This window comes from Strix aluco, chromosome 24 (assembly GCF_031877795.1).
Source record: "Strix aluco isolate bStrAlu1 chromosome 24, bStrAlu1.hap1, whole genome shotgun sequence".
NCBI lineage: Eukaryota > Metazoa > Chordata > Aves > Strigiformes > Strigidae > Strix > Strix aluco.
In genome coordinates this window covers 10,100,326-10,125,033 of record NC_133954.1, presented here as the reverse complement: position 1 = coordinate 10,125,033, position 24,708 = coordinate 10,100,326, and the positions used below count along the sequence as shown (strand labels likewise).

Sequence of the window (24,708 nt, the reverse complement as noted above, 5' to 3'; positions counted from 1 at the left end):
GGAGGGAGGAGACGGACAGACCCGCCCCGCCGCCCCGGGCACGGACGGCCCCGTCGCGGTGCCCGCCAGCCCCGCGGAAGCGCGGCCGGATCCCGGGGACACACCACCCCCCCCCCCCCCCCGCTACCCCGCGGGAGCCCGGGGCGGAGGCGGGGGGACCCCCAGGGTGCTCAGCGAGAGGGACGGAGCCGGGAGCCGGGCGGCTGCAAAGGGCTTTATTGGCGACACGGCGGGCCCGAGCCCCCCCGCCGGGACGGACGCGGCTGCCCCGCCGGCTCCGCTCAGGGCCGGTCCCCGCCGGCCTCGCCGCGGCCGAACACGAAGTCGTGCATCGCGCCCACGTACGCGGAGCCGTCGGGGCTGGCCAGCCTCAGGCGCCAGAGCGGGGCGAATCGCTGGGTGGTGACGCAGCGCAGCGGCGGGCAGGGGGTGCCGATGGCCTCCAGGAACACCTGGCACCGCAGAGGGGTCAGACACGGCCCGGCAGCGCCCCGCGGCCACCCCCGTCCCGCGGGCACTGACCTGCAGGACCTCGTCCACCTCCTGGGCCGCGTCGCAGAAGAGGCTCTGGCAGTGCCGCAGGTACCGGCGGTAGAGGCCCCGCGTCTCGGCGTCCAGCCCCTGCAGCTCGCTGCCCTCGGGGTCTGGGCGCTGCAGGTTGGCCAGGAAGCTGGTGTTGACGGGTCCGCACTCCACCAGCGTCAGGCTGCGGGAGGGAGCGGGGCGGCAGCCCTGAGCCGCCGGGTACCCCTCGTCCCGCGTCCCTCCAGCCCGGTCCTGGCGGGCAGAGACGCAGCCCCGCGGCGCGGCGGCACTCACTGGATGTTGAAGGGCCGCAGGACGATGGCCAGGCTCTCGCACAGCCCCTCCACCGCGAACTTGCTGGCGCAGTACACGGAGTTGAAGGGCAGCCCTGGGGCAGAGCCACACCCTCAGCGCCGGGTCCCTTCCCCGTGCCACAGGGTGCCGGGGGTCCCGCCGCGGCACGGCCCGGACCCACCTTGCAGCCCCCCGATGCTGCTGGAGACGATGATCCGCCCGGCCCTGCGGCGCTTCATGGCGGGCAGGAAGGCCTGGATGGTGCGGACGGCCCCAAAGAGGTTCACGTCGAAGAGGCTCTTCATGGCCTGGTCGGAGCAGGTCTCCAGGGGGCCCATCAGTCCCACCCCCGCGTTGCAGACTGCTGGGCACAGCCCGTGAGCGGCACCGTGGCCCCTCGCGCTCCCTGGCACTGTCGAGGTGCCGCAAGACAGGAACGGGGGGGCCCCTTCCCTGCTGATGGGCCAGCGACCCTCGGCACCCCCAAACCCAGCTCCTGCACCCCTGCCCCGCTGAACGCGTCCCGTCCCAGCCCCAGGACCGCCGGCACCTCCCGGGATTTGGCATCTGCTCCCGGGGCCCTGGGGAGGGTCGGCGACCCCGCAGACGTCCCCCCCCAGCCACCCCGGGGGCACCGGGCAGAGCCGTACCCAGCACGTCCAGCCGCTGCCCCTGCACCCGCTGCGCAGCGGCGGCCAGCGAGCGCGGGTCGGTGACGTCGAGCTGCAGCACCTCCAGTGTGTCGGGGCAGCGGCCGCCGAGGCGCTCCAGCAGCCGCTCGCCCTTAGCCAGGTCGCGCATGGTGGCGAACACTGCGGGAGAGAGCACGGCGCGGGCAGCGCTGTCGGCCCCAGGCCGCCCCCCCGTGCCAGCCTGGCCGGGTGAGACCCCCGGGGGTGCTGCCCCCCCCCAGTGCCGTGTCGCCCCGTTACCTTTGAACCTGCGAGCGGCATCGGCTGCCAGGCGCACGGCCAGCCCCAGGCCGATGCCCGAGGAGCAGCCCGTGATCAGCACCGTGGTTCTCTCCATGGGCAGGTGGTGCTGGCCGAGGCGGCCGCGCTGTTTAAGAGGGCTGGGAGGGGGGACCCCCGCCCCCCGCCCCGGGTGTTGTGTCTGCCGCCTTATCTCAAGGCCCCTCCACCCGCCTCCCGCCTGCGCTCAGGGCTCCCCGCGCCTTTGATGCTCGGCAGCTGCCGTGATAAAGACCCCGCGGAGCCAGGACCCCCCCCGTGGGGGGAGGCTCCGGGGCACAAGGGGAGCCGCAGCCCCGGGGGTTGGCACCAGCCGGGGCCAGCACCAGCCGCGCCGTGCCAGGCACCCCGGCACGCGGCTGTCGGCGTTGTTCCTGCTGTGCCAGCTCGGGGGCCAAGTGCCGCTCCCCTGCCCCCCATTTTGCACAAGTCCCACGCTGGGGAGAGGGGACGGACACACGTGGGAGAAAAGAACGCTCAGCGGCCCGGCCTTTAATGGCTCTGCAGGCTGGCAGCACCCAGCCGGGCTCTGCCCGAGCCCCAGCTGGGGGGAAAGGCCTAGAAAACCCCGTCCCAGGGAGCGCGGCCCCAGCGACGCTGCCCAACGCTCCGCCAAGTCTCTTTCGGTACAAAAGGCACCAAGCGTGGCCGGGGCCGTGCAGCAGCGGGTCCCCGCCAGGGTCCATGGGGCAGGGAGCGCCCGGCACAGGGAGCCCCAGGACCACAACAGGGGTGAGGCTGGTTCCCCGCTTCCCCTGGGGCAGGGGCTGCTCTGTCCCCCTCACCACTGCCACCCCCCCCGCTGCTTCTCCGCCCCACCAGCCAGTCAGGGGCCCCGGCAGGGACACGCCTGCCCCGTCCCCCTGCACGGTCCCAGCTCCCACTGAGCTTCCAGCTGGGAGCACTGGGGCAGCAGAGCCCTCGCCTCCGGGCCTGGGGCAGCCCAGCTTTCCCAGGAACGGGCTCAGGACAGCCCGAGCACAGAGCTCGGCACAGGACGGGGCCCCGGGGCAGAGCCTGCCCTCCGCCCCCCATCCAGCTGCCAGCTCCCCCTCGGGGCACGTCCTGCCCATGCCAGGGAACCGGCGAGTCCGGGCTGGCTGGGGGCCACCTGGGCTCTGCGCCTTCATTCCACCATGGCCAGGATGCGGCGCCAGGCCTGGAGTGGTGGAGCCTGGAGGCGGGAGAGCGCAGGGTCTCTGCCCTCCCTCCCGGGGGAGGCTCCGGTGGCACAGCCCGAAGTCACGCCCGCACAGCCCGGCGGCGCTGCAGGGCGCTGGGGTAGTACTTGAGGAACAGCTTCCTCGAGATCTCCAGCGTGTCCCCAGCCGGCACGGCCGGGTAGCGCTTCTTGTTGTAGACAAAGCCTCTCTCCACCTGGAAGACGGCCTGGTTGAACTGGTCCTGGTGGAAGGGGCTGCCCGAGTTGAGGCTCTGCACCAGCGCGGAGACAAAGAGACTCCAGCGCACGCCGTAGTAGTCCAGCACCAGCCCCCCCAGCTGCTTGTTGGCGTAGTCCAGGATGTTCCCGCTGGGCCCCCAGAGTGTCACCTGGTTCCGGGCATTCAGCTCGTACTGCTCGGCCTCCTGGTCGCTGGTGGCCATGGCGCGGGCGCTCTCCAGCCAGCGGCCCAGCAGGAAGAGGCTGTGGCTGGAGAGGAGCCTGTCCAGCTCCGGCAGCAGGTCGTAGACCAGCACGCCGCCGGCCATCAGCAGCTCCGGCAGCGCGTGGCCCTGGAAGGCCCGGCGGATGCTCAGGTAGTAGTCACTCACCAGCTGCTGAGCCGCTTGCCGCGTGACGTCCACCAGGTCGTAGCGGAAGGTGGGGCTGGAGCCCAGTGCGGCGCCGGCGCTCAGCAGCAGCCGCCAGGCCTCGTAGACGTCGCTGGCGTTGTACCACAGCTCCGTGTCCATGTGCAGCGAGGGCCGGCGCACCAGCGGGCTGTGGTTGTGGCTGACGCAGACGCCAGTGCAGTTGTAGACGCTGCGGAGGAGCAGCCGCCAGGCGCTGGCAGCGGCGGCGTTCGGGGCACCGTAGCGGCGCTCGGCGTAGCGGGTCACCCAGCCGGGGAGGTCGAGGGGCTCGTGGCGCCAGCCCAGCTCGTTCATCAGCTCGTACACCATGTCGTTCTGCTCAATGCCCTCGGGCACCAGCCCCGTGCCCACCATGGTGGAGTTGGGGAAGCGGCGAGCCGCGAAGGGGCCGTGGTTGATGGCCTCCACCGTGCCAAAGAGGCCGTGATTGCCCCCGAAGTTGTGCAGCATGCACCAGATAAAGGGCTGCCCGTAGAAGGACTCCGTCCACTGGTAGACGGGCTTGGACTCAGCAAAGAGGTCGAGAACGATCATCCTGCCGAGGGGCACGCCACGCAGCAGGGCCCGCACCTGCGCCGGCTGCCAGAAGTCCGGCTGGTGCTGGAAGAGCCAGCCCTGCATCAGCCACAGCGCCTCGGGGTCGGCTGGGGACAGAGGGGCAGGGGGTGAGGTCCCCTCCAGGCAGGGGCCGTCCTGCCGGGCCCCAGGGCCACCAACCACCCCTCTCAGAGGGGGCTTTGAGGGCCTGGCACCAGCAGGTGCTCAGCGCTGGCACGGGGCCCCCAGCCACCACCCCCCCGCCCCGGCTACGGCCACCGAGGGCCCCATGCTGACCCACCTCCCGTCATCGACCTGAAGACGGCGTTGCTGACCCCCGAGAGATAGGCAGGGTCAGAGGACAGGGGGGTCATCTCGTTGAAGGTGTCCGCGCTATAGACGTGGTCTGTGCCGAACTCCTTGATCAGCTCCTTCAGGAAGAGGGTCCCGATCACCTGGAACATGGGGTCCCCTGGGTCCAGCAGGTAGGTACACGAGTAGGTGCAGTCGAAGTGGCTCCAGCCCCCAAGGCGAGTGGCATTGATGTGCGGGAAGACCCTGCACCGGAGGGCAGAGATGGGGGTCGGGAGCTGGAACTGCGCGGCTGCGGGGACGGGGCAGCCTCCCGGGGACGCCGGCACGGGCACAGGAGGGCCGGGAACCCCAGGAGCACCCCGAGCAGTTGGCGCAGGCTGGAGGTGGGACCCCGGGAAGGGCCCAGGGCTGAGACCCTGGGGAGGGGGCTGCGGCCAGGGCTGGTCGGCCCTGGGGGTCTGTGAGCACGTGGGGCTGCACCTACCAAAGGAGCCCCTGGGGCACGTGGCCCGCGAAGGCCGGCAGCACCGTGACCATCCCCAGCGAGCGCATCCTCTCCACGATCCGGTACTGGGAGAGAGAAGGAGGGAGGGAGCTGGGGGAGAGGAGCCCCCACCTCCCTGCGAGGGGCCCCCGCGCGCTGCTGGAGCTCGGGGAAGGGAGCAGCGGCCCCCAAGGCTCTCCGAGCGCGGCCTCGGTCTGGAGGGCCAGGGCAGGGGGTGGCACGGGGCGGGCAGCCCCGGGGCCCCCGGTACCTGCAGGTAGAGCTGTTTGAGGTGCCAGGCCGGCGGCAGCGGCCCCGCCCAGCCGTGGAGGTTCCCCATGCGGTTCCAGGCCAGGAACGCCGGCCCCGTGAAGTGCGCGTCGATCTCCGACTGGTTCAGGCCCAGCGACCGGTACACCTGCGCGGGGCGGCGGGGGCTCAGCCGGCCCCGCGGCCGCCCCCCTGCCCTGCCCGGTCCCGCGGGCCCCGATACTCAACCCGCTGCCAGGTCGCCTCCTGCCCCACGAAGGCCAGCGCCAGGTTGATGCCGCTGAGCGCCATCCAGTCGATCTCCCGCTCCCAGCGCTCCCAGTCCCACCAGGCGTAGGAGTAGCTCTGGGTGCAGGTGTTCTGGTAGTAGCGGTACCTGGGGGGGGGAGCGGGCGGGAGGCTGCGGGCTGGGCCCCCCGTTCCCGCTCCTGTTCCCATTCCTGCTCTCGCTCCCATTCCCGTTCCCATTCCTGTTTCCGTGCCCGTTTCCATTCCCATTCCCGTTCCCATTCCCACTCCCATCTCTGCTCCCACTCCCGTTCCAACTCCCGCTCCCGTTCCCATTCCCGTTACATAAGGGCGCCTTGTCCCGGGGTAACGAGGCGTGAGCCGCTCCCGGCCCCGCGCCCGGCGCCCCCGCCCGCCCCCCCGCGGCGCCGGTACCTGCCGGGGGCCGAGGCGCGGATCTCCGCCGGCAGTCGCGGCAGCGGGTCGGGCAGGCGGAGCTGCGCCCCGGACCACGAGAGGTGGCAGCCGCAGAAGTCGCGCAGGTACCGGTAGAGCCCGGCGGCCGCCGCCACGCCGCTGGAGCCCGTCACGGCCACGGCCACGGCGGCGCCGGGCGGCGAGTGCAGCCGGTACGTGTCGGGGCCGCCCGGCGCCAGCGCCGCCTCCACCGACAGCGCCACGGCGGCGGCGCTCGGGCCCAGCAGCCGCCGCGCCAGCGCCCGCACCGCCGCCTCCTGCCGCGCGTCCCCCGCCGCCCCCCGCAGCGGCGGCAGCACCGGCAGCAGCAGCGCCAGCACCAGCCCCCAGCGCGCCGCCATCGCCGCTCCCGGCCCGACGCTGGGCGGGGACGAGCGCGGCCGCTCCCGTCGGCGGGACGGGCCGGGGCGGTCCCTTCCCCGCCCGCCCCGGGTGACCGGGCAGCGCCGGGGCTGCGGCTGCCCCCCCCGGGGAGCGGAGCCGCAGGGACCGGGCAGCGCCGGGGCTGGCACCGGTGGCTCTGGGCCGTTTTCGGGTCTCGGTTTTCCACTCGGGGCCAACCGGGACGCGGCGGGGCCGGAGCATCCGTCCGCCCATGGGGGGGCGGCGCTGCCCGGTTCCGGGCTCCCGGGATCGACCGAGACCCGCTGCCGGGGCCCCGCAGCCCCCGCGCCTGGAGAGGGCGCTGCGAGACCGGGCGGCGGGGCCGGGGCCGGTACCGGGGGAGAGGCCCGGCTGCCCCCCGCGGCCGTCCGGGCCCCGCTCCGGCCGCCCCCTCGCCCCGGGGAGGGGGGGAGCTGCGCCCCCGCCCCACTGCGCGGCCCTCGGTGTGCGCCCCCCGCGCTGTCCCGGCAGACGGGCCCTGCGCCCGCCCCCCCTCACCGACGGCGGGTGGGGTACGGGCAGGGCAGAGCTGCGGGAGGGGGGGCACAGGCGTGAACGGGGGTTCAGGGTGTCCAGGAGGGGCTTCGCGGGCCCTTCCCGGGCCCGAGCCCGGCGCGGGGGGGACGGTCCTGCCCCGGGGGGAAGGGCGAGCCGGGGCTGCTCCGCAGCGGGGCCGGGCACCCCCCAACCGCCCCGGGGGGGCCCGAGCCGTGACCCGGCCGAGCCGAGCCATGGAAACGGGCAGAAATATTGTGATTGTGGCCGGGAGCGCGGCGAGAGGGGAGGGGGTGAAAGGGGGGAGCAGCCCCCGGGCACGGCTGGCACCGGCGGGGGGGCCCGGCTGACCACTGCGGGGCGCGGGAGGCCCCGGGGCAGCACAGAGCCGCTCCTCGCCCTCCCGGAGTCCCGGGGAGACGGGAAACAACCTCAGAAACAATCGGCAACCAACCCCCCGCCCCCCGTGGACAAACCCCCGGAGGCAGCTCCAGCCCCCGCAGGAAAGGCCTGAACAAACCCGGCCCTGCGGGGGGGGGGGGGGAGTGTGCGAACAGGGCGCAGCCCCGCCGGAGGGACCCCCAGCCCCGGCGTCCCCCAGGGCTGTTCTCCTGCCTCCCCTCCGCCGAGGGGCTCATCGGGGGGGCTGCAGGCTCCGGCCGGGCTGCGCTCGGGACACAGCGGAGACGTTTCAGCCCCGGCACGGTCCTGCCGGTCCCGTTTTACAACCCCCCTCGTACCGGCGTCGGGGTGACAGGAGCCCGGGGCAGGGAAGCGGCAGGTCCCAGCTGCCCCCCCCGGCAGGTTTCGGGGCTCGGACAGGGCCGAGGGGCCACCCCAGAGCTCCCTTCAGAGCGCGGGGGAAGCAGAAAAGGGGCCACGGCGCTCGTGGTGCAGTTGGTTTAATTTATACAGCGACTGTCTGCAAGGCGCTCCCCGGGCAGGGGAGCAGAGTCCCTGCTCCCCCCAGACAGGCCCCGATTCCATCTTTAGTGCCACCCCCCTTGTGAACAGAGCCAAGGGCACCTGGAGACTCAGCCCTCCCCGGGGCTGCCCCCGCACTGCTCCGCGGGGCAGTTCCTCCTCCATTCCCGTTATTGTTCTAATCTGTTTATACACAAACACTTCAGACCCACTGTGAGAATTAAACACGAGTTACACAGCACTAACACCCCCCCCCCCCCCCCCCCACTGCTGCTACAGCTACATCCAGCTGAGGGCAAGAAATTATTCACAGCTTGCACAGGAGAAAAAGCAACAACTACCCCAGGGAAACGCCGCCGGGACTCCGCTGCCACGGGAATATTTCGGCAAGACTCGGCCTCTGCTCTCCCCTAAAGGGCTCCTTAGCCCCGAGCACCCAGAAGGTGCCTCCACCTTCGCAAAAGCTGCCCCCAGGGCCACGGGGGCAGTGTCAGGCTGCGCCTCGAGGGCTCTGCAGCCCCCGGGCTCCGTTTTTAAACAAGAAACCCAAGAAGTTCCACTGCCCCAGAGGACTGTTTGCACCCTGGCTCGTCCCTCCTCCATCTCGCCCCAGGCCGCAGCCAAACCCTGCCCCCCCCCCCACTGCCCCCAGAAACGAGGGGAAGGGGCTGGCGGGGGGACGCAGGGCTTTGCCGGGGACAGGAGCCTGCAGGTGCCCAGTTAAAGGAGCGTCTCTTCTCCAGGGAGGAACGGAACAGCCTTTCTTGCTCGCCCTGGATTGTCAACTGCCCACTGCTCATAATTTGAGGCAGACATATGTAGGATCCACATGTAAAACTTTCTTTAAAAAAAAAAAAAAAAAAATCTCCCTGAGCAGCTCTGTGCAAGCTGAAGTTGTTACACCTTTTCTCCACATGCTCGTGTGCCCCCTCAGCCACAGCCGCATCTCTCACGGCGCCCCGCTAAGCCCGCCAGGGAATTCACAACACGAGAATACACGATTACACACCAAACCCGAGACACTTCATGCACTTAGTATCTGCAGTGGTAAACTTAAGGAACAAAAAGTTTCTTTGATCCAGTGTCACTCCTTACCCAAGAATGTCAAAGCTCTCGGCTTTGAAACGCCACGGTAACACTCGAGGGTGCTGCAATAAGTTATTTCCACTATGGGAGGGTCACATGCAACAGACACAGGGGAGAGGACTAGTCATAAACACAGGAGGTTGAACACTGCCTGAGCGGAGGGGTCGTCAGTCGTCGAACCTCCCCTCACGGATGGTATCGAAGGAGAAGGGGAGAAACTTGAACCCGGTGCCAGTGTAGAACTTGTTCTGGAACTCAATCCTGCAAGAGAGGGAAGAGCTGTTGTTCATGAATCAGCGACAACTCCATTAAAAGTATGAGTATTGACTACAAAAAATATAAAGCTTTAAAGAGAAGAAGTGGTATTATAATGTAGCGTGTCTCTTGGCACAAACCCCACATTCTGTTTGACGTTTCTGCAGGGGAGCAGAGAACTCTCCCGGTACCTCGATCCTGCCCCCACGGGCGATGAAAGGGCAACCAAAGCAGGATGAACTCCCTAGCTGCGGTGACACGGAGAAGCACCTGGGAGCATGGAGCACTTCCGATAAAATCTCATTACTGAAGTTCATTTTAGCCAGAGCAAACCTCAACCGTGTGATGCTGTGCTCAGACTTCCTCCATCAGCTACTTCTGTTTATTTACTTCAGCAGTTGGTTCATCCCCACGTGACTACTGCTGAGCTCGAGCTGTGCCTGTTGTCTCCAGCTGAACGTTAACTTAGCCTTGTTTGCCTACTTCCCCTAATAAACCCAGTTTAAAAAAAGAATTAGAGAACTGTCCAGTGGTCAGCAACAGCCAAATAGGGGAAGAAAAAAATAATCCCATGATTCACAGTGAAAACAAGCACCGTGTTTCATGAGCCTCATGAGAAACACTTTCCGTTGCGTGATCCACTAAAAAAACCCAAAGTCTCTGAAGGAATCAAGCGACAGCAAGTTGTAGAGCAGTTTAACACAATTCAAGTATTTTTGCGAGGCACAATAAGGCAGACGTGAATTATTTTTTTTCCAAATCAGGAATCACAGCGAACTCCAGAGATGCCGCTGGTTCAGCTGGCAAAAAAAGTGATTTCCCAACAGAGCTCAGGAGAGAAACATCCAGAAAAACAGCTTTCTGCTCCTGCCTTCTGCTGCCTGTTCATGCAGATACGCAGAGTTCCCTGCAGAGGAATCCCTGGGATGAGCAGGATTTTCCGTGTGGGAGGAAGGGCTCCTTGCCAGCATGCTCCAGTTTTTCAGGAACCCTGATAATCTCCATAAGTATCCTGTGACTAAGTAACTATTCTGTAAGCAAAGGGAAATAAGAGGCGGAGGGTTGGGTATCTGAGTCACACAGAACCCACTGTAAATGAAATTTTAACCCTGATGATTAACTGTTCCAGCTGGCCCTGACATCTGAAAGCTCCTTTTGGACACACTCAGTTACAACTGGCCACAACTGGATGCCTGAAGCTCGAGCAGAGGCTGCTGCAAGGTTAAGGAACTAGTGAAGAAGTTTATTTAACCAAACAATCGTGTCTTCAATGTTCTGGGTGCTGCTTCTGCAATTGTCTACAGTAACACCCAGAGTCCAAGGTCCTTCTTTAGCGCGAGGCGCTGCTGTTCCCAGGATCACTGGCCGCCAGCCCTATTGCTAAACTTTGCGCTGTTTCTCCCATCAGTGCTCAAGTTCTGCAGAAGAATTTACTAGGCAGTTAGCACTACCCTAAATAAACAGACTAGAAAGCTTTTTGGCAGTCAGCGATAAAGAAAACCTACTCTTCAGATTTTTTGTATTAATAATTAGCTGAAGTGATTGTTGGACTGTAGTTACGTGGATTGTCCAACCCAAGAGTCACCGAGTACCCGCGCTGGAGAACCGGGCAGTTCATGGTCCCGTGGGGAGCAGCTGCAGGGACAGTTGTTGACCAGGAGCCCTGACTTTCACTCGGTATCTGTGTTCTCCACGGCCAGCGCCGGGGCGGGCTGTGAGCCGGAGCACACCTCGCAGCCAGGCAGCGGTGGGGGGTTTGTGCAGATTGTGGCAGCGACTCTTTCCCAAAAAGGACCGTTTTGTACGTGGCACCCGGGGTCACCCTGTCCTGCGCTCGCAGCAGGCTGCCTTTTACAGCAGTAGCCTGCTCTTCTGGTGGCACCAGGGACAAGCGCTGGCTCCTGACCTTTACAAAGAAAAATAAAATTCTGACAAGCAGGTGGGAGCTGGGCTTCCCCCCTCGCGATGCGGCGGGATGCCAGGCCAGCGCGCCCACGCCGTGGGGCGGCAGCTCTGCCCCCTCCTCGGGCGGCAGCGGGCCAGGAGCTCTGCCCGGGCAGGGGGCTCTGCCTGCCCGCTCTCAGGTTACAGCCGGGAACGGCCGCCCACGGCCACCAGCGCCGCGTAATCGCTGCTGTTTGTTTGTTCCCCACGGCTGTTGAGGTTGACCACTCTTGTGTCTGACCCCTATTCTGTCCCTGCGCGGCCCGCAGCACTCTCCAGCCTCGGCATCCACAACGACACGGACACCACGCGAGCTCCGTGCCCCCAGCGGCCCCTCCCCGCGCACCACGGGCACCGCTTCGACCCTCTGCTGCCTCCGAGGGGCTGAGCTCATTCTGGGGACGTTTATGGGCCGGTGGCAAACAGCTCAGGCAACTCACAGCCAAGAAACATCCCGTCGATGTCCGACTCGGGTATGGCCCGATGAGCGCACATGCCTGCCAGGGAACTGCTGGTGCTACGCCCCGAGGGAGAGAACGGACCGGAACCTTCAGCAAGAGCTGACGAGCAGCTCCCGCGTCTGCCAGGCCTACAGGCACGGCCGGGGCCCACGGACCCACGCGCGCCACGCTGACGGACACGGGCTGAGACACGCTCGGGTAACCAGAGCCAAGGCTGCACAGCGCGCTCGGATGCTCCAGACTCTGGAGCTGAACCCCCTGTGCCACGGTGCTGGTCTGGCACCAGCCTCTCTCCTACAGAGCACTGCAAACCCCACTCTCCACCGCGCTGAATTAACCCGATTTGCTTTGTGTTACGCCCACGGCCATCCACGCGTTCCAGCTGTGGCCTGGTCTTGGGACATGTTCTAGAGAATAGCTTTCGGTTCCAAATCAGGCCTAAAACTGAGCCTAAAATACTGCTTCACACAGGAAAACAGCTCCACTGAAGACCATATTCCTGCGATGTTGGGACCCTACTTTGAATCCAGTTACAAACCTCTCCTTTTGGGCAAAGTCTGTTTGTTCACACTAGAAGAGCTGACTAGATTAAAAAAAGGTAAGATACTTTAATCTAAACGTTCATGTCAAATTACATTACTGAAAAGCAAGTAGAATATTTCAGAACAGCGACGTTACGGTAGAAGGCGTTAACACACAAGGGGGGTGCAGCTCAGGCAAGCACCGAGCTCCAGCAGATACACACGCCTGCAATCCTGGCAGCACTCAGAGTGCTTCCTCTGCCCCAGAAAAACCCAGAAAAACCCAGCCTGCTGAAAGAATGCATACTTTCTGAAAAAGCACAAAATAAATCTTCCCCATTTGGGACTGATAGGCAGAGCACATGGAACAAGCTGTGCTTTCCCCCCCCACCAGAAAGACACATGCTAATTCCTCCTCCTTCCCAGGAAGGCTGAACCACCCACACCTTCAGAATTCCTGGTAGGTGACTCTTCTCCCACAGTCAGAAAATCCAATCTGCTCCTCCCAGGACAGCTATATTTGACCCTCCGTCCCCCCTAAAAACAGGAACACCTACCATCAGAAACATCCTGATTTTGTGTTCAGAACCAAAAAGGAATGTTAACAGTGTGTTCTTTTGAACAACTGGAGGTGCCTTCCTCTCCACTGTGATAATGAAAATCCAACAAACCCCAAATAATTTGAGCAGATTACTTACAGTCTGAAATAATTGCCTTAAACTTGCTTTTCAGGCTCTAAGCTTGAACAGATTTTCTCTTAGAGAATATGTATTAAAGTTTTACAGGTTTGAAGCAGATGTGTAGGGAAAACATGACTTCATGAAGAGCTCCAGTTCCGCAGCTCCCCAGCACGTGCCCTGCACCGCTCTGCACGGCAGCAGTGAGCCACGTGCTTGCTGCTGTGGCCCAGCTGGATCCTCGGTTCGCTTGCTGCTTCCCCCCAACACATTTCCAGACAATTTTTTAATCAAGCTTCAGAAACAGCCTGGCAAGGTGAAAAGCCAGCTCTTGGCTGAACTACAGCCTCTGGCTCCCACTTGTTCCAAGTGCTCTGTGAGTGGCATCTCTGAGCACAGTTCGTGGTCATTAACACAAGACAGGTCTCTCCAGAAGAACGCGCTTTCTTATCTGAGCCCATCCCTTCGGCTAAGAAAGAAAACACAGAGCCTGCCAAGAAGAAAAGCTGTTCAGAACCGTTCATCTGCTGTTGTTCAGATACCTGCCACGCAGCACTGCAGTCCAGAGCAGCAAGACTCTGAAAATCCACTAATTCACAAGGAATTGGAGCTGGAAGCCACCAGATATGGAGTTAGAGACCTGCTCACCCCTCCCCCCCACCTCCAGGCTGCCAGGGCAGCACCAGGCCCGGTTCGTGGGGCTCCTCCTCCCGCACTGACGCAACGGTGCGGTGCAGCGACAGCAGGATGAGGAAACACCAGCCAGTCAGCACGACGTTCTCGAGTGACTGGTACGAAGGTTTCTAGGCTGGATGCCAGGAAAAACAGAAGCACCATCCAGCAGCCATTTTCAGCAGCGCGCCCCCCCCCCTCGCGCTCCCTCGGCACAAGATGGCTTCAGCTCCCAGCCCCGGGGAAGCCGCTCGCGCAGGGCCCTGCACCCCGCAGGCTGCCAACGCAGAGGGCACAAGGACAAAGTTTTCCTTCCCCAGAAGCAGGGGAGAAGTGCAGAATGACTGATTATATTTTAAAATTTTTTTTTAAAGGCACTGTCTTCCTTTTTCACTTACAGAACTACTTTCTAAAAGGGCTCACAACCTTTTCTTCCCATTTAAACAAGACAGAATATTCCTTGTGAAGCTCGTGGGCCTTCACCTTGTTCTCCCGACCTGCCAGGGAGGCACCACCTTAAGAGATGGCAGCGACCCGGACTCTGCAGAGGCACAGACGTACTCTCCTACACTTCAGGCTGAAGACAACCCTCGGCGAGCCAAACCCATTGCCACATTGCTCCTGTGATCCCACCAGTGCACTCACCAGAGAGCCTGAAGAGGAACAGTGAGCGCTCTTAAACACAGAATAGAAAAAGCTCTTGAATACTTTCTGTACTCGGTGCAGAGGAAGCGATGAGCACTCTAGTGAGTAATTCCTTCTTGTTTACTGGCTGGCTGCATACAGGGGAGCTTAATAATCACGGGAAAGGGGCTACAACAGCATCTGCCAGTCAGCGAGTCCAGCAAGACACAGCGACCGCTCGGCAGCACGGGCACAGCTGCCCCTGTTCAGGGCAAGGTCTTACAAAGACCAACAAGAGCACGTGAAGGAAACTGCAATCGGTAGCTATTGCACACGAAGGAAAACAAACATCAGAACCAGGCAAAAGACCAAAAGACAGAACGAGAAAGTCCAGCTGGAAACCACAAGCACGCTCATCCACCTCGCACAACCTTCCCACCGCACTGTTCACAAAGCTTTAGTCTAACTTATTTCTAAGCGGAGATCAGTCACTCTCCACAATTTCTAAGCAACGTTTATGGAAACATCAGGAGAGAGTGTTGGTGTATCACTAGAAACAAGACTGAAATCTCTGACCCTTCTGAAGACTTCCTGCTGCCAGAGCACATCTGCTGTAGGACATTTAGTGTTTGGGTAGATTTGTGGTACTCCAGCACTTCTGAACATTGCTAATCTTGGCTTCGTTATCCACTACCCCAATTTTACAGCCTTAGCTTTCCTGTGTACGGGTCAATACAGTTTTCTAGAAGATGGCATTTCTGCATAGTCCAGGTGACATTAATTTTCTTGCTATAAGGAGCTCTGAAGTTTCTGCATGTTCCAGTGACTCACCAGTGCAAGCGAAGAGCATGGAGAAAAGCCGACAGCCCCTCCATGACCAGGAGAATTGCTACTGTCAGGGTAGCAAAAGCAGCAAATATGAAGAAGAGGCCAAAGCCTCCGCCCAGGCTCCTCACGCTGAGGCCGATGTGGATCACCATGGTCCAGAGCACCTCTGAGAGCTCTGCCGGGAGAAAGGGGAGAAGAGGGCTCGTTTCAGAGCATTCAGCAAGAGTGGAGGGTTGTCACAGCTTACAGAGCAAAAACTGAAGTCAAGCAAACTCCCACTACAACGAGGTGGGAAACTGAAGAGGGACAAGAGCTTTGGCAGCCAAATATGTGAGGACGTTGCCTCCCACTGTGGCACAGAGCGCAGGGCAGAGCCCTGGCTCAGCAGCTCTTTGCTCTATTCAGTGCTTTCAGCTCCATCCCTCCCTTCCAGCAGAGCACTGTGCGAGGGGACACGGGTGCTTAGACCCAGTTACTCCCAGTTACTCCCCACACAGCTCTGGCACCTGCAGCAGCGCCCGGCAGCTGAGCTCCCAGAGGCCACCTCCTGCCTTTCACCAGCACCTGCCCAGGGCCATCAGACAGACGGGTCCAAACCTCAGCTCCGTAAGGAATACTCACGGGCGTGGGCTAGGCTGAGCGCCCAGAGCCTCAGGTAGGACGCCGTGTTGGAGATGCAGCCCAGGCAGTACTCGATGGTGTGGATAGCCTGGTACACCACGGTGTCGCCGAAGTCGAACTGCCAAGAGAACAGAGGAGAGGAGGGAGCTGCGAGCCGCGCAGGCGGCAGGGCTTGGCCGACGGCAGAGGAGCCCTGCCCGGTGCTGTGACCAGGGACACCGTGTCTGAAGGTAGACACTGATACCGTCTTCTCCTGGGTTACCATGTCAGCTTTATAAATGAAAAACGAATTCTCGTCTCGCTAGGTTTTGTAGAATGATAGTTCATTGCTGCAGCTTGAATCTTAGTGTTTTCACATTCAAGCACATGAAAGTAAAATATTTCAAATTCAGCCATGGACTTTGCCAGGAAAAGACTGTTCAGCAACAAGATGGTATTCATATGAGTTCACCAGTAAATTGTATGTATCACCACAAAAAAGGAGACAGTATTCCAAATCGATACTGCGTCTGTACCTTTGCTACAGGATCGACAAGAGCACTTTGCAAGCTGCGAACTTGCCCTTTTGGAAAGCAAAAATAATGCATAAAGCAGTCTTGAAAAAGTCACATCTGTGCACCATTCATTGGCAAAGTCTCTGTGTCTTGGTAATTTTCTGAAGTAATAAAAAGAAGAACTTATAAGGAGGTCTGTCATGTAGGACAGTTTCTTATTTTGCACTTGGGAAAGCATTCCCCACATTTTGGATTTAATCCACGCTTCAGAAACTGCTCGTATTTAAGTTAAGTGAACGTGATGTTTTAAATACATCAAGTGACTAATGCTTTAAGCATGCACAGAAAGCTATTTATATTCGTATTTCTCCCCTAGTATATCCAGGGTAATAAATATTTCAAACAATTAAGTTAAATTAGCTGTCAAAAGCCTAATTCCTTCTCCACAGCATGTGAACTGCGAAGTTCTTTAATAAAGCCTGCCCCAGTGAACAGTACCACCTCCCAGCACCACGGCAAGTCAGCCTGCAGTAAATGGAATGTGATAAATATTTAAACAATGACAATTTACAGCCTTGTGCAACTGCTGGAGAGTTACCACTACGCTGGGGAGTGGGAGAACCAGCAGGATTGCTATGGCACAGTATTTGTAGTTTTACACATTTTTCAGGGGTTCAGCGAGATACAGAATGAACAGGAACACCAGCACACTGGTCCCACACCCCCTCAGTTCTCGGTGGGCCCATGTGAAACAGATCTCTAAGCAAAACCACTTTCAGCACTGTTTACAACAGCGTCACTGTCGTGAAGCTACTCTAATTTCATGGCATTTGTATTTTTTGTAATAAAATTGGTTACCTGGTAGTGCTGAAACCTACAATCAATCCTGCACAAGTATCCCTAAAACATCCTTCCCCTGATACTGGGACTTGTTACAAGTGTTTGTGACTGAGCAGTTTCTCAGAACAGAGCTTCTCTTTTACAGAAAGACACTGGTTAGTTCAGGTGTTGAACTCTATGAAACTGGACTGGTTTCGCTGTATTTGCTGACTGGAAACAGCCAGTATCATCTTTAAAATTGCATATAATTTGGGAAAAAATATCTTTAAACACTTTGTTTCAGTGCAGAATTACCAAAGACACAACGTAAGGCAAACGAGGCTACTTCTTCAGAAGTTTAAAAGCAAAACGTTTCAGATTCAGACTTCCAGCTTAACAGCTTTCCAGGTAAACTAAGAAAGATCTGCAGACAGGGGATAAGACAAACAAGCTGTAGAGATGAAGTAATTAAAGGCCTGTTAATGGGCATGTATGCATGAAGAATTAAAAATGGCCAGTGACACGTAAGTAGCCAGATCTTTTGGAAAACAAGATGTCGTGACGTAACATGTTCAACTCAGCGTGTGCTGTACACGATGGGAAATGGTCCGGGTACACGGGAACGCAAAGCTGGCTGTACTCTTACCACCTCGTCCTCCGTAGGCTTGAAAACATAAGTTTACATTTAGTGCACGTCTCGATCACAACATTAATCATGAACACATTCAAGAATTCCCTCCTAAACACGACACCGTAGAGCAGTAACAGGCCACATGCACTACAGAGGGCAGATGCCACCGGAGAGTTGTTAAGAGGCATCAGAATACTCCCAAACTACCTGGACCGACTCCTTTTTCTTCTCTAGCAGAGGTAAGGCAAAGCAATTAACGTCACCCCCAGCACTCGACGTGAACACGTAGGCAAGGTTTCGCTGCTGCAGACACACAGCCCTTGGACTCTGGCGGCACCGCAGCAGCGGGGAGCACAAGCGCCCTGCGCGTCGGCCAGAGCTCCACGTGCCACCCTCCCTGCACAGCCCCACAGACGATGGCTCTTTCTAATGGGGGCAAACAGAGCCACGTTTCCCCTTATATGCAAATTATCCTGCTTTTTCTGGAGTCCTGGGAATGACCGAGGGAGAGTCTGTATGGAAACTGCTATGAAAACACTTCACTGAAAATGTTGCTATTTAAACAGCTTAGAAATCACTACATAGAGCCCAAACGCAGCCCGTTCTGCCACCAGGCGCCTTGCCCTGAGAGCCGGGACGGCCGGGTGCTTACCTCCTCCCCCTCCTCGGAATGGGTGGATAACTGGTCGTGTTGAATGATCTCAGCATCCTCCTCAGTTGGTCCATTGCCCACCCGGATCCCACCAAAGTTGTGTGTTCCCTAACGTGCAGAAAAAGAAGAAGCAAAGTGTTGTTTGTGTTTTACTGCAAAAGCACATGGTTCTTATGACTCCACATGCAGCAGCAGCTCACAGAAGAAAACAAAATGTTAAGTATTAAGGCCCAGGTTAAGCCAGCTGCACAATTCTATTTCCCAGCTTGGATGGGAAAGATGCTGATTCCTGCTAGGGCTGGGAAAAAAAAGTCTGTCTGAATGAATAATTGGTACATTTCTACAAAGCAATCGTAACCCTAAGTAAAATAAAAGGCACATCTCTCAAGAGGACATTTGCTGGCACTGACGTGGAACAGACCAACGTTTGCCCGGCAGCTCTGGGACAGGCACTGAAACACCAACTCGGCTGGAAACGAGGGAGTCACACAGGGGGACCGCGAAGCAGCACGGACGGACACGAACACACACACGCGCGCTCCCAGCAGCCTCAGGCACACCAACACCACACGTGGGAGATCAGACCTTCCCCTACTTGGAAATGCCGCCTTGTGCAAGCAGTCCCTTTTACAGCCGTTTGTTCTGACACTCAACATCTGACCCTCGGCCGTAGCTCCACTGCGCTGCGCAGAGAGGAATAATCTACAAACTGAGTGGAAACTTTGGAAGGGTCACGAGTTCCTCTCGCTTGACAACTGCACTCGCTGCAGAGTTAAGATCTGATTTACGGCTGCTTCCCCCCCACACCGCCCCACCACCAAGGGGTGAACACCCCGGGGATCATCCGACAGTGCCCTCAAGCAGAGTTTTTACGCATCATAAACGCACGTTGGACAACCAGGGCACAACGTGCACGTCGCTCCGCAAGCGGATCTGAGCCCTGCGCAGCAGGATTTCTATCTCCCTCCAAGTGCTCCCAAGACAGAAAACGCTCACCACTGACCCGAGGGACTATAAAATAAGACCTGTGAGTCTGACCCCCCTGGAGAGGCAAACTGAAGTGCTGCCAGTGGAGACAAAAGCCCCACGTTCAGCTGTCGCAGGGTGCTGGGGCCACCCACGACACGGAGCCCGTTCAGAAGTCGAGGGGTGACTGTGCCAACCGAGGGGCCGGGGATCCCCCGCAGCCGGGGCTCGGGGACACCAGCCGAGTGGCTGCTGATGCTCTTTTCACTGATTGGTTCTTAGGAGCTACTTTTATTTTTGGCTGAACTACAAATTTGCCCAAAATACCAGATGTGAATTAAAGATTTTGTTAGATTTCTAAAAACAAATTAGGTAGACATTTATGCTCTGAAAATAGAGATAAAATGAAAAAAAATATAATACCTTTAAGACAATGCTTCTATTAGGATTTTCAGCATCTTTGAAGCATTACAAGTTACTGATGACTGGAATTCTGCTCATGTACTTCTACCCTGTGTGAATCTGCACTTTTGCAGCTTCTCCCTCACACTCGACTGGTATTTGTTCTCTGCAAACCATCCAATCTAAACACGGCTCCAGAAGCTCTGATTGTTTACTTTATACTTCTAACCACGGCTCATACAAAGGCCTTCTTCCCTCACAGCTCCTGGTGTTGGGATGCACTTCACACACTGCCTGGCTTATGCACAAACGCTCCGTTTTCATTTCTGACATTTCTGTGGGGCTACTTCAAACGTCAGGATAGAAGCACTGGCCAACAGCTAAGAAGTGCCTCAAAGCACCTGAGACACGTGCAGCGCGCTGTGCTTCACACAGCTGGAGAGGTTCACGCTCCCCCGTCCGCCAGGCAGCACTCACAGCTAAAACTGAAATACGCAGCTGGGGAAGGGACCGAGTTCAGGAGCTGCTGCAGCCGTCACTGCGCCCAAAAGCTTTGGCAGTAAAGGGCCGTCTGTAGGTTTAGACACAAATAAATAGAAACAGCTGCTACCGAGAGGCTTATTTGTGCACAACCATTTCATAACAGTTTCAAGTCAAAGTGTCTACAAGGGCACAGGTGTCAAAAATCCAGTAATTGCTGATATGAAGTTGTTGGGAGGCCATCACATAAACATGATGTTTGGGAACACGTAATGCAAACAGAAATGCTTCACTGAGAAGAGTCCTAATCTATCTTAAACAAATATGCAAGAAAAGGAAAAAAAAGGGGAACTTAACCTGGGGGGATGTGGTAGCAAGGTATTCTTGTGCTGCTCTGCAGGTTCTGATTTCAGCAGCACTCCTGCAGAGAAGGGGCTCTGCATTCTGTGCACACATAACTATTATCCTTCAGCCTGGTAGTTCTTCCAGAATGTATCAATTTTGCTGAACTTTGCTCTTTCCAAGAGAAAGTGTTTTTCACCCTAAAGGTGCAGTTGTCATTCACTTATGAAATTCAGATACATTCCATGCTCTCTTGATAATTAGATAGAAAGCCAACTCCCATCTTTAAGTCCATCAGGCGAGTTTTAAATCCACTCACTGTTGCAGCCGCTGCTGCCTCTAGTGCCTGCTCGTTCGGGACTGTGCTGACCTGGGCCTCCACGGGCTGCCCTTCCTGATAGTGAATGGAAGAAAAGAAAGGGAGGAGGAAGAAAACAAAAAGAGAAAGGGAGACGAATGGAGGGGACATGGGAGGATGAAAGATGGTCAGAGAAGGGAGAGGGAGTGTCTTTAACTGAACTGATCTTTGACTCACTTAACATCCTAAAGGCTGTCTGCCATACATGCAGGGAGAATTTTCAAGTATCCTCAGTGCACGTGTGCCAGGTTCCTGCATTTTACATAAAGATACTTTACAGTACAGCTGGAAACCTAGAGAGTACCCCAGAAGACAGCCTCGCACATAATGACTGCATAAGTCTATTTTTTTTGCCTTTGAATTGTTATTTTTTACCATCCAAACTGCTTTAACAAAGATAGCTGATTAGTCTGCCAGCCAATTAAGCTCACATCTCTTTTATGCTGTCAGCCTAGCGAAGGCACAGACGTGCATCCAGCAACCAGTAAGACACTGTTCCTAAACCAGCTGACAAAGCCCAAGCCAGAGACATTGTTTTTATCATTGCCAACACAAAGGGTTTTAAAAGCAGGTTTGATACTGGATCCAGATCTGAGAAGCGGGCAGGCGATACTCTGGCTCCAGTAAAACACACCTGCCTTTGCGCCTAGGAACATGCAAAAACGTTTTACGGGTCACAATGCAGCGGGAACCTACGTATTCAAGATCAAGATGGAGAACAGAGCTTTTCAACCATAATGAGTTTTCACATTGAAAATATAAGAGGAGTCACCCACCAAGTGCTTTCTCCTTAAATACTGATGGCGAAGGACCAGGGGTTTAGCTACCAGCATCCACGGCACACACAGTAACGCCACCACCACAAGGAAACACTGGAGCCCTTGCTGCAAAAGAAACAGGTCTCAGACGGTTTAGGGGCAGTTCATGCTCAAACAACACACAAAACCCAGCACGAGGTCTCTGCAACACCGAGTGACTGAGCTCGCAGAGCACGTGGACGCCTCACTGCGTCCCTCTCTTCGGGAACAGCAAGACGTGCTGTGCTGAACGCCTGCCTGCAGCTGCCCATCTGACCGTGCACAGCAGGTGATGCTGATGCTGGGTTAGATTAGGGAAAAATCCAAAAGATTCTGCAGGGAAGGAGAATTTGGCAGATGTCTGATAGTGCCGGGAGGAAACGGCGTTAGTGCCTTGGCTGAGCTTAGAGGCACCACACTGCAGATGCAGGACAATATTCCTCATCACTTCCCACTGCGAATCTGGCTGATTTATGTTCCAGACTGATAGAAATTCCCAATATGGGGGTTATTCCTTCCTTCTTCAATGTTACATGGTGCCAGGCTTTGGAAATGATGCCACATTTCCTCTTATCACAGAAAAAAAAATGTTTTACGGTTGATTTCACAATTATTATAAGGTCAGCAAAAGACTCTAGTACCATGAAGCGTCTCTGATCTTATTCTAGCAAGAGCACGCACCTGCCCTTTATAAAGCATCTTGTTACTGGTATCACCATAGGAGAACAAAAACATGTTGATAAAATGTATTAAAAGGCTCGGTGCATCCTTTGACGTGTGAGCATCATAGGCTGTCCATTTGTAGAAAATGAGAATAACAAGGTATCCAAACAGGGATGACATGAAAATAATTTCTGGAATAAATCCAAGGTATATGTTCAGTGGCTTCTTAAAATAGCTACAGGAAGAAAGAGAAGAGTTTCATATTACATTTGGTTAGCATTAGGCATATACAGAGCAAAAACTTTTAAAGAGAACGTGAAGAGTGTCTTTGGAACAGAACTGCAGGGGCTCAGCTGGGCTGGGACTCACGGAAGCACGTGCCAGGCACGGTTCCGCCGACGCGGAGAGGAGCAGCCGCCTCACGCCCCCCAGCAATCAGGAGGGTGAAGCCCCACAGGCCCCTGCACCGTGAACTAACGCACATCACACCCGGAGGAGCTTCCCCCACCACGAGAAAAACAGAGCAAAGCACTTACATATGGTTGAGAAGACTCAGTGTGACACCAAAGAGCATGTGGATAATGCCAAGAATCACAGACATTTTCATCTTAAACGAATTGAGGAAGGCCAGCTTATTGCTGGCAATATTCCAAATCTGTGAAAAACAAGACTGAGTCAGCCAAACACCGACTAAAAGAAAAACAGAGGAGAATGAAAATGTTCCCTGTAAGCTAAATGGTGTTAACCCTCCAGGAAGCATTAGGCTGGGAGAGCAGGTTCTGTTAAAGATGCGTCTGTCACATGGATCTTTCAGGGAAACGAGCAGACAACCCTTCCTGCTCGGAACCCTGTCCTGCAGCAACCGATCCCACCGCCCAGCAGGAACCGAACCTCGCTGGTTTTTATGGCAGGCAAAGGTTGCAGCAAGAAGGGCACCGTCTCCTTGACAGAAAAAAAAATAATTATCCATTTACATGAATACACGTAGTTCTGATTTTCTGCACTTCCTCTTCAATGTGGAACACACCTAAAGTTTTGTACCAAACACTCCAAGCAGCGTTATTGATGTAGGCAGATACAAAGTGACGGGATTACTGGAAACCTACATTTCCAAAACTGACTGAAAAAAAGAGAAAAAACTCTTCCCAAAGTAAAAAAGTAACTTCATAAAGTGCTTGGCAAGTCTAACCAGACTTGATTAAAATGTTGGGGGTTAGAAAGGGTGAGAAAGAAGTCTTTAACAGACCTGAGGACAAGTCTCTACCCTGCATCTGGCGTCTCAATAGGAACCGAATTGATTTTATCGTTCAGGAGCATTTCCTACATTGCTGGAGTTTGCTAAGGGAATGCTGGGCGGTGGAAACCTTTCACAGAGAACCGGCCAGCCCAGGCGGGAGGGAAGAGCTCTTACCGGGTCAATGCCGAAGGGGTAGGGCCCACCGAACACCCCTGGGATGGCGGGGTTCAGCTGGAGCAGAGGGGTGCTCTCTAGCAAGGCGTCTCTGTTCGGGTGTAAGCAGATTACACAGACGTTAACACAAGCAACGTTGTCCTTGTTCTGTAAAAACTAACAACATTCTTCCCTTGTGAGAGCAAGGAATATCTCAAATTGAGAGATCTTTAAGGTTCCTGTGTGGTCCTGACCATTATCTCGAAAGAATAATAAACCTGTTTCTTGACCTACTACTGGGTGTTACAAGGAAGAAAGATGCAGGGGACAGGAATCTTGCTATGTCTGTGAGAAGAAAGGTGCTAAACTGCACCTTTACAAGTCTTCTGGAAAAAACAAAAAGCTGTTTTGAAACTTGATAGACACCACATTTACACCCCTCTTCCCATTCCACTTGAGGCTGAGCTCAGAAGTTTTTGTTTTCCTGCCTGGGAGGACAATGGGGAAAGGCAAGTCATCTGCTTATCACCCTCACTCTTTATCTGGTCACCAAGCGTCTACTCACGACCAATTGCCTTTTGAGAACATGGGCCGGACGCTCCAGGAGGAACCGAACATGTTAAGAGACTTGGAGAAGCAGTCATTGTAGATGAGGCCGGTGTAAGTGGAGAACAGTCCCATCAGCAGAATGATGTATCGACCACTAAAAACCATGTTGAACATCTAGTACAAAAAAAACAAAAAGGAATAATTTCCTATAAACATCCGGAAGGAAAACCAAAGCAACTCACTACTATTATGAAATGATGCTACTCAGTCTGTGGCCTGCAGCCTCCCAGCCTGCCTGCGCGCTTCACAGCTGCGGACGTGAGCAGGAACGGGCGCTGCCAGCTCCGGGGGGCAGGGTGTGAGTAAACCAGGCTGCAGGTCTTTGCTCTAAAGGCAAAGCTCAGCGTGACCGGCCACTGTACCTCGTTGTCACTCTTCTGCGACAGAATACGACTTTCCCTAAGCACCATCCAGACGGCAATCAGAGTCATCAGGATTCCGTGGCCAAAGTCTCCAAACATCACAGCAAACAGGAAGGGGAAGGTGATGATCGTGTACGGTGCTGCAAGGGAAGAGGTGGCACTCCTAGGGCCCCGTACTCGAGTAAGCCCGGATTTACTACAGTGCAATTTATGCAGTTTAGCAACATAATTCCCAGGCTTCCCCTTTGCTTCTGCAAGGTGTTAAGTGTCTATTAGAAATTTTCACACAGGACAGACAATACAGAAAAGCACCATGACTAGAAAATTGAGATATA

At 57.1% G+C, this 24,708-nt stretch overlaps 3 protein-coding genes across 14 annotated transcripts in view; all 3 read right to left on the bottom strand.

Moving 5' to 3' along the window:
• Window positions 1-41: 41 nt before the first annotated feature.
• On the bottom strand, window positions 42-1,880 carry HSD17B1 (hydroxysteroid 17-beta dehydrogenase 1). 6 transcript variants are annotated; one of them, XM_074849581.1, is made up of 6 exons: window positions 1,752-1,874; window positions 1,470-1,631; window positions 1,001-1,180; window positions 820-913; window positions 523-706; window positions 202-452 (listed from the first exon to the last, which is right to left on the bottom strand). In XM_074849581.1, exons 1-6 carry the CDS (start codon window positions 1,846-1,848, stop codon window positions 282-284), a joined length of 888 nt encoding a protein of 295 aa, XP_074705682.1. In that variant the 5' UTR covers window positions 1,849-1,874; the 3' UTR covers window positions 202-281. The 6 variants fall into 6 exon arrangements, with proteins under 6 accessions (XP_074705679.1, XP_074705678.1, XP_074705677.1 ...); XM_074849578.1 differs by having other exon boundaries at window positions 42-706; XM_074849579.1 differs by having other exon boundaries at window positions 1,001-1,631; window positions 1,752-1,880.
• Window positions 1,881-2,256: 376 nt separating this feature from the next.
• Window positions 2,257-6,272, bottom strand: NAGLU (N-acetyl-alpha-glucosaminidase). Its single transcript, XM_074849574.1, has 6 exons — window positions 5,875-6,272; window positions 5,440-5,587; window positions 5,213-5,359; window positions 4,942-5,027; window positions 4,444-4,700; window positions 2,257-4,249 (listed from the first exon to the last, which is right to left on the bottom strand). The coding sequence occupies exons 1-6, from the start codon at window positions 6,255-6,257 to the stop codon at window positions 3,033-3,035; spliced, it is 2,238 nt and encodes a 745-aa protein (XP_074705675.1). The 5' UTR covers window positions 6,258-6,272; the 3' UTR covers window positions 2,257-3,032.
• A 1,409-nt stretch (window positions 6,273-7,681) lies between these two features.
• ATP6V0A1 (ATPase H+ transporting V0 subunit a1) overlaps window positions 7,682-24,708 on the bottom strand; it is a 29,054-nt gene continuing 12,027 nt past the window's right edge. For 2 of the 7 annotated variants that reach the window (XM_074849567.1, XM_074849569.1), the window contains exons 12-23: window positions 24,374-24,513; window positions 23,968-24,125; window positions 23,424-23,514; window positions 22,549-22,667; window positions 22,031-22,247; window positions 21,329-21,436; window positions 20,514-20,588; window positions 18,005-18,112; window positions 17,368-17,385; window positions 15,409-15,526; window positions 14,791-14,962; window positions 7,682-9,066 (exon numbers count right to left, since the gene is read on the bottom strand). In XM_074849567.1, the coding sequence (XP_074705668.1) occupies window positions 8,973-9,066; window positions 14,791-14,962; window positions 15,409-15,526; window positions 17,368-17,385; window positions 18,005-18,112; window positions 20,514-20,588; window positions 21,329-21,436; window positions 22,031-22,247; window positions 22,549-22,667; window positions 23,424-23,514; window positions 23,968-24,125; window positions 24,374-24,513 (1,418 nt within the window). In that variant the 3' untranslated portion in view covers window positions 7,682-8,972. The remainder of the gene's footprint in view (window positions 9,067-14,790; window positions 14,963-15,408; window positions 15,527-17,367; window positions 17,386-18,004; window positions 18,113-20,513; window positions 20,589-21,328; window positions 21,437-22,030; window positions 22,248-22,548; window positions 22,668-23,423; window positions 23,515-23,967; window positions 24,126-24,373; window positions 24,514-24,708) is intronic. The other 5 variants (XM_074849570.1, XM_074849572.1, XM_074849571.1 and 2 more) reach the window with 3 other exon arrangements.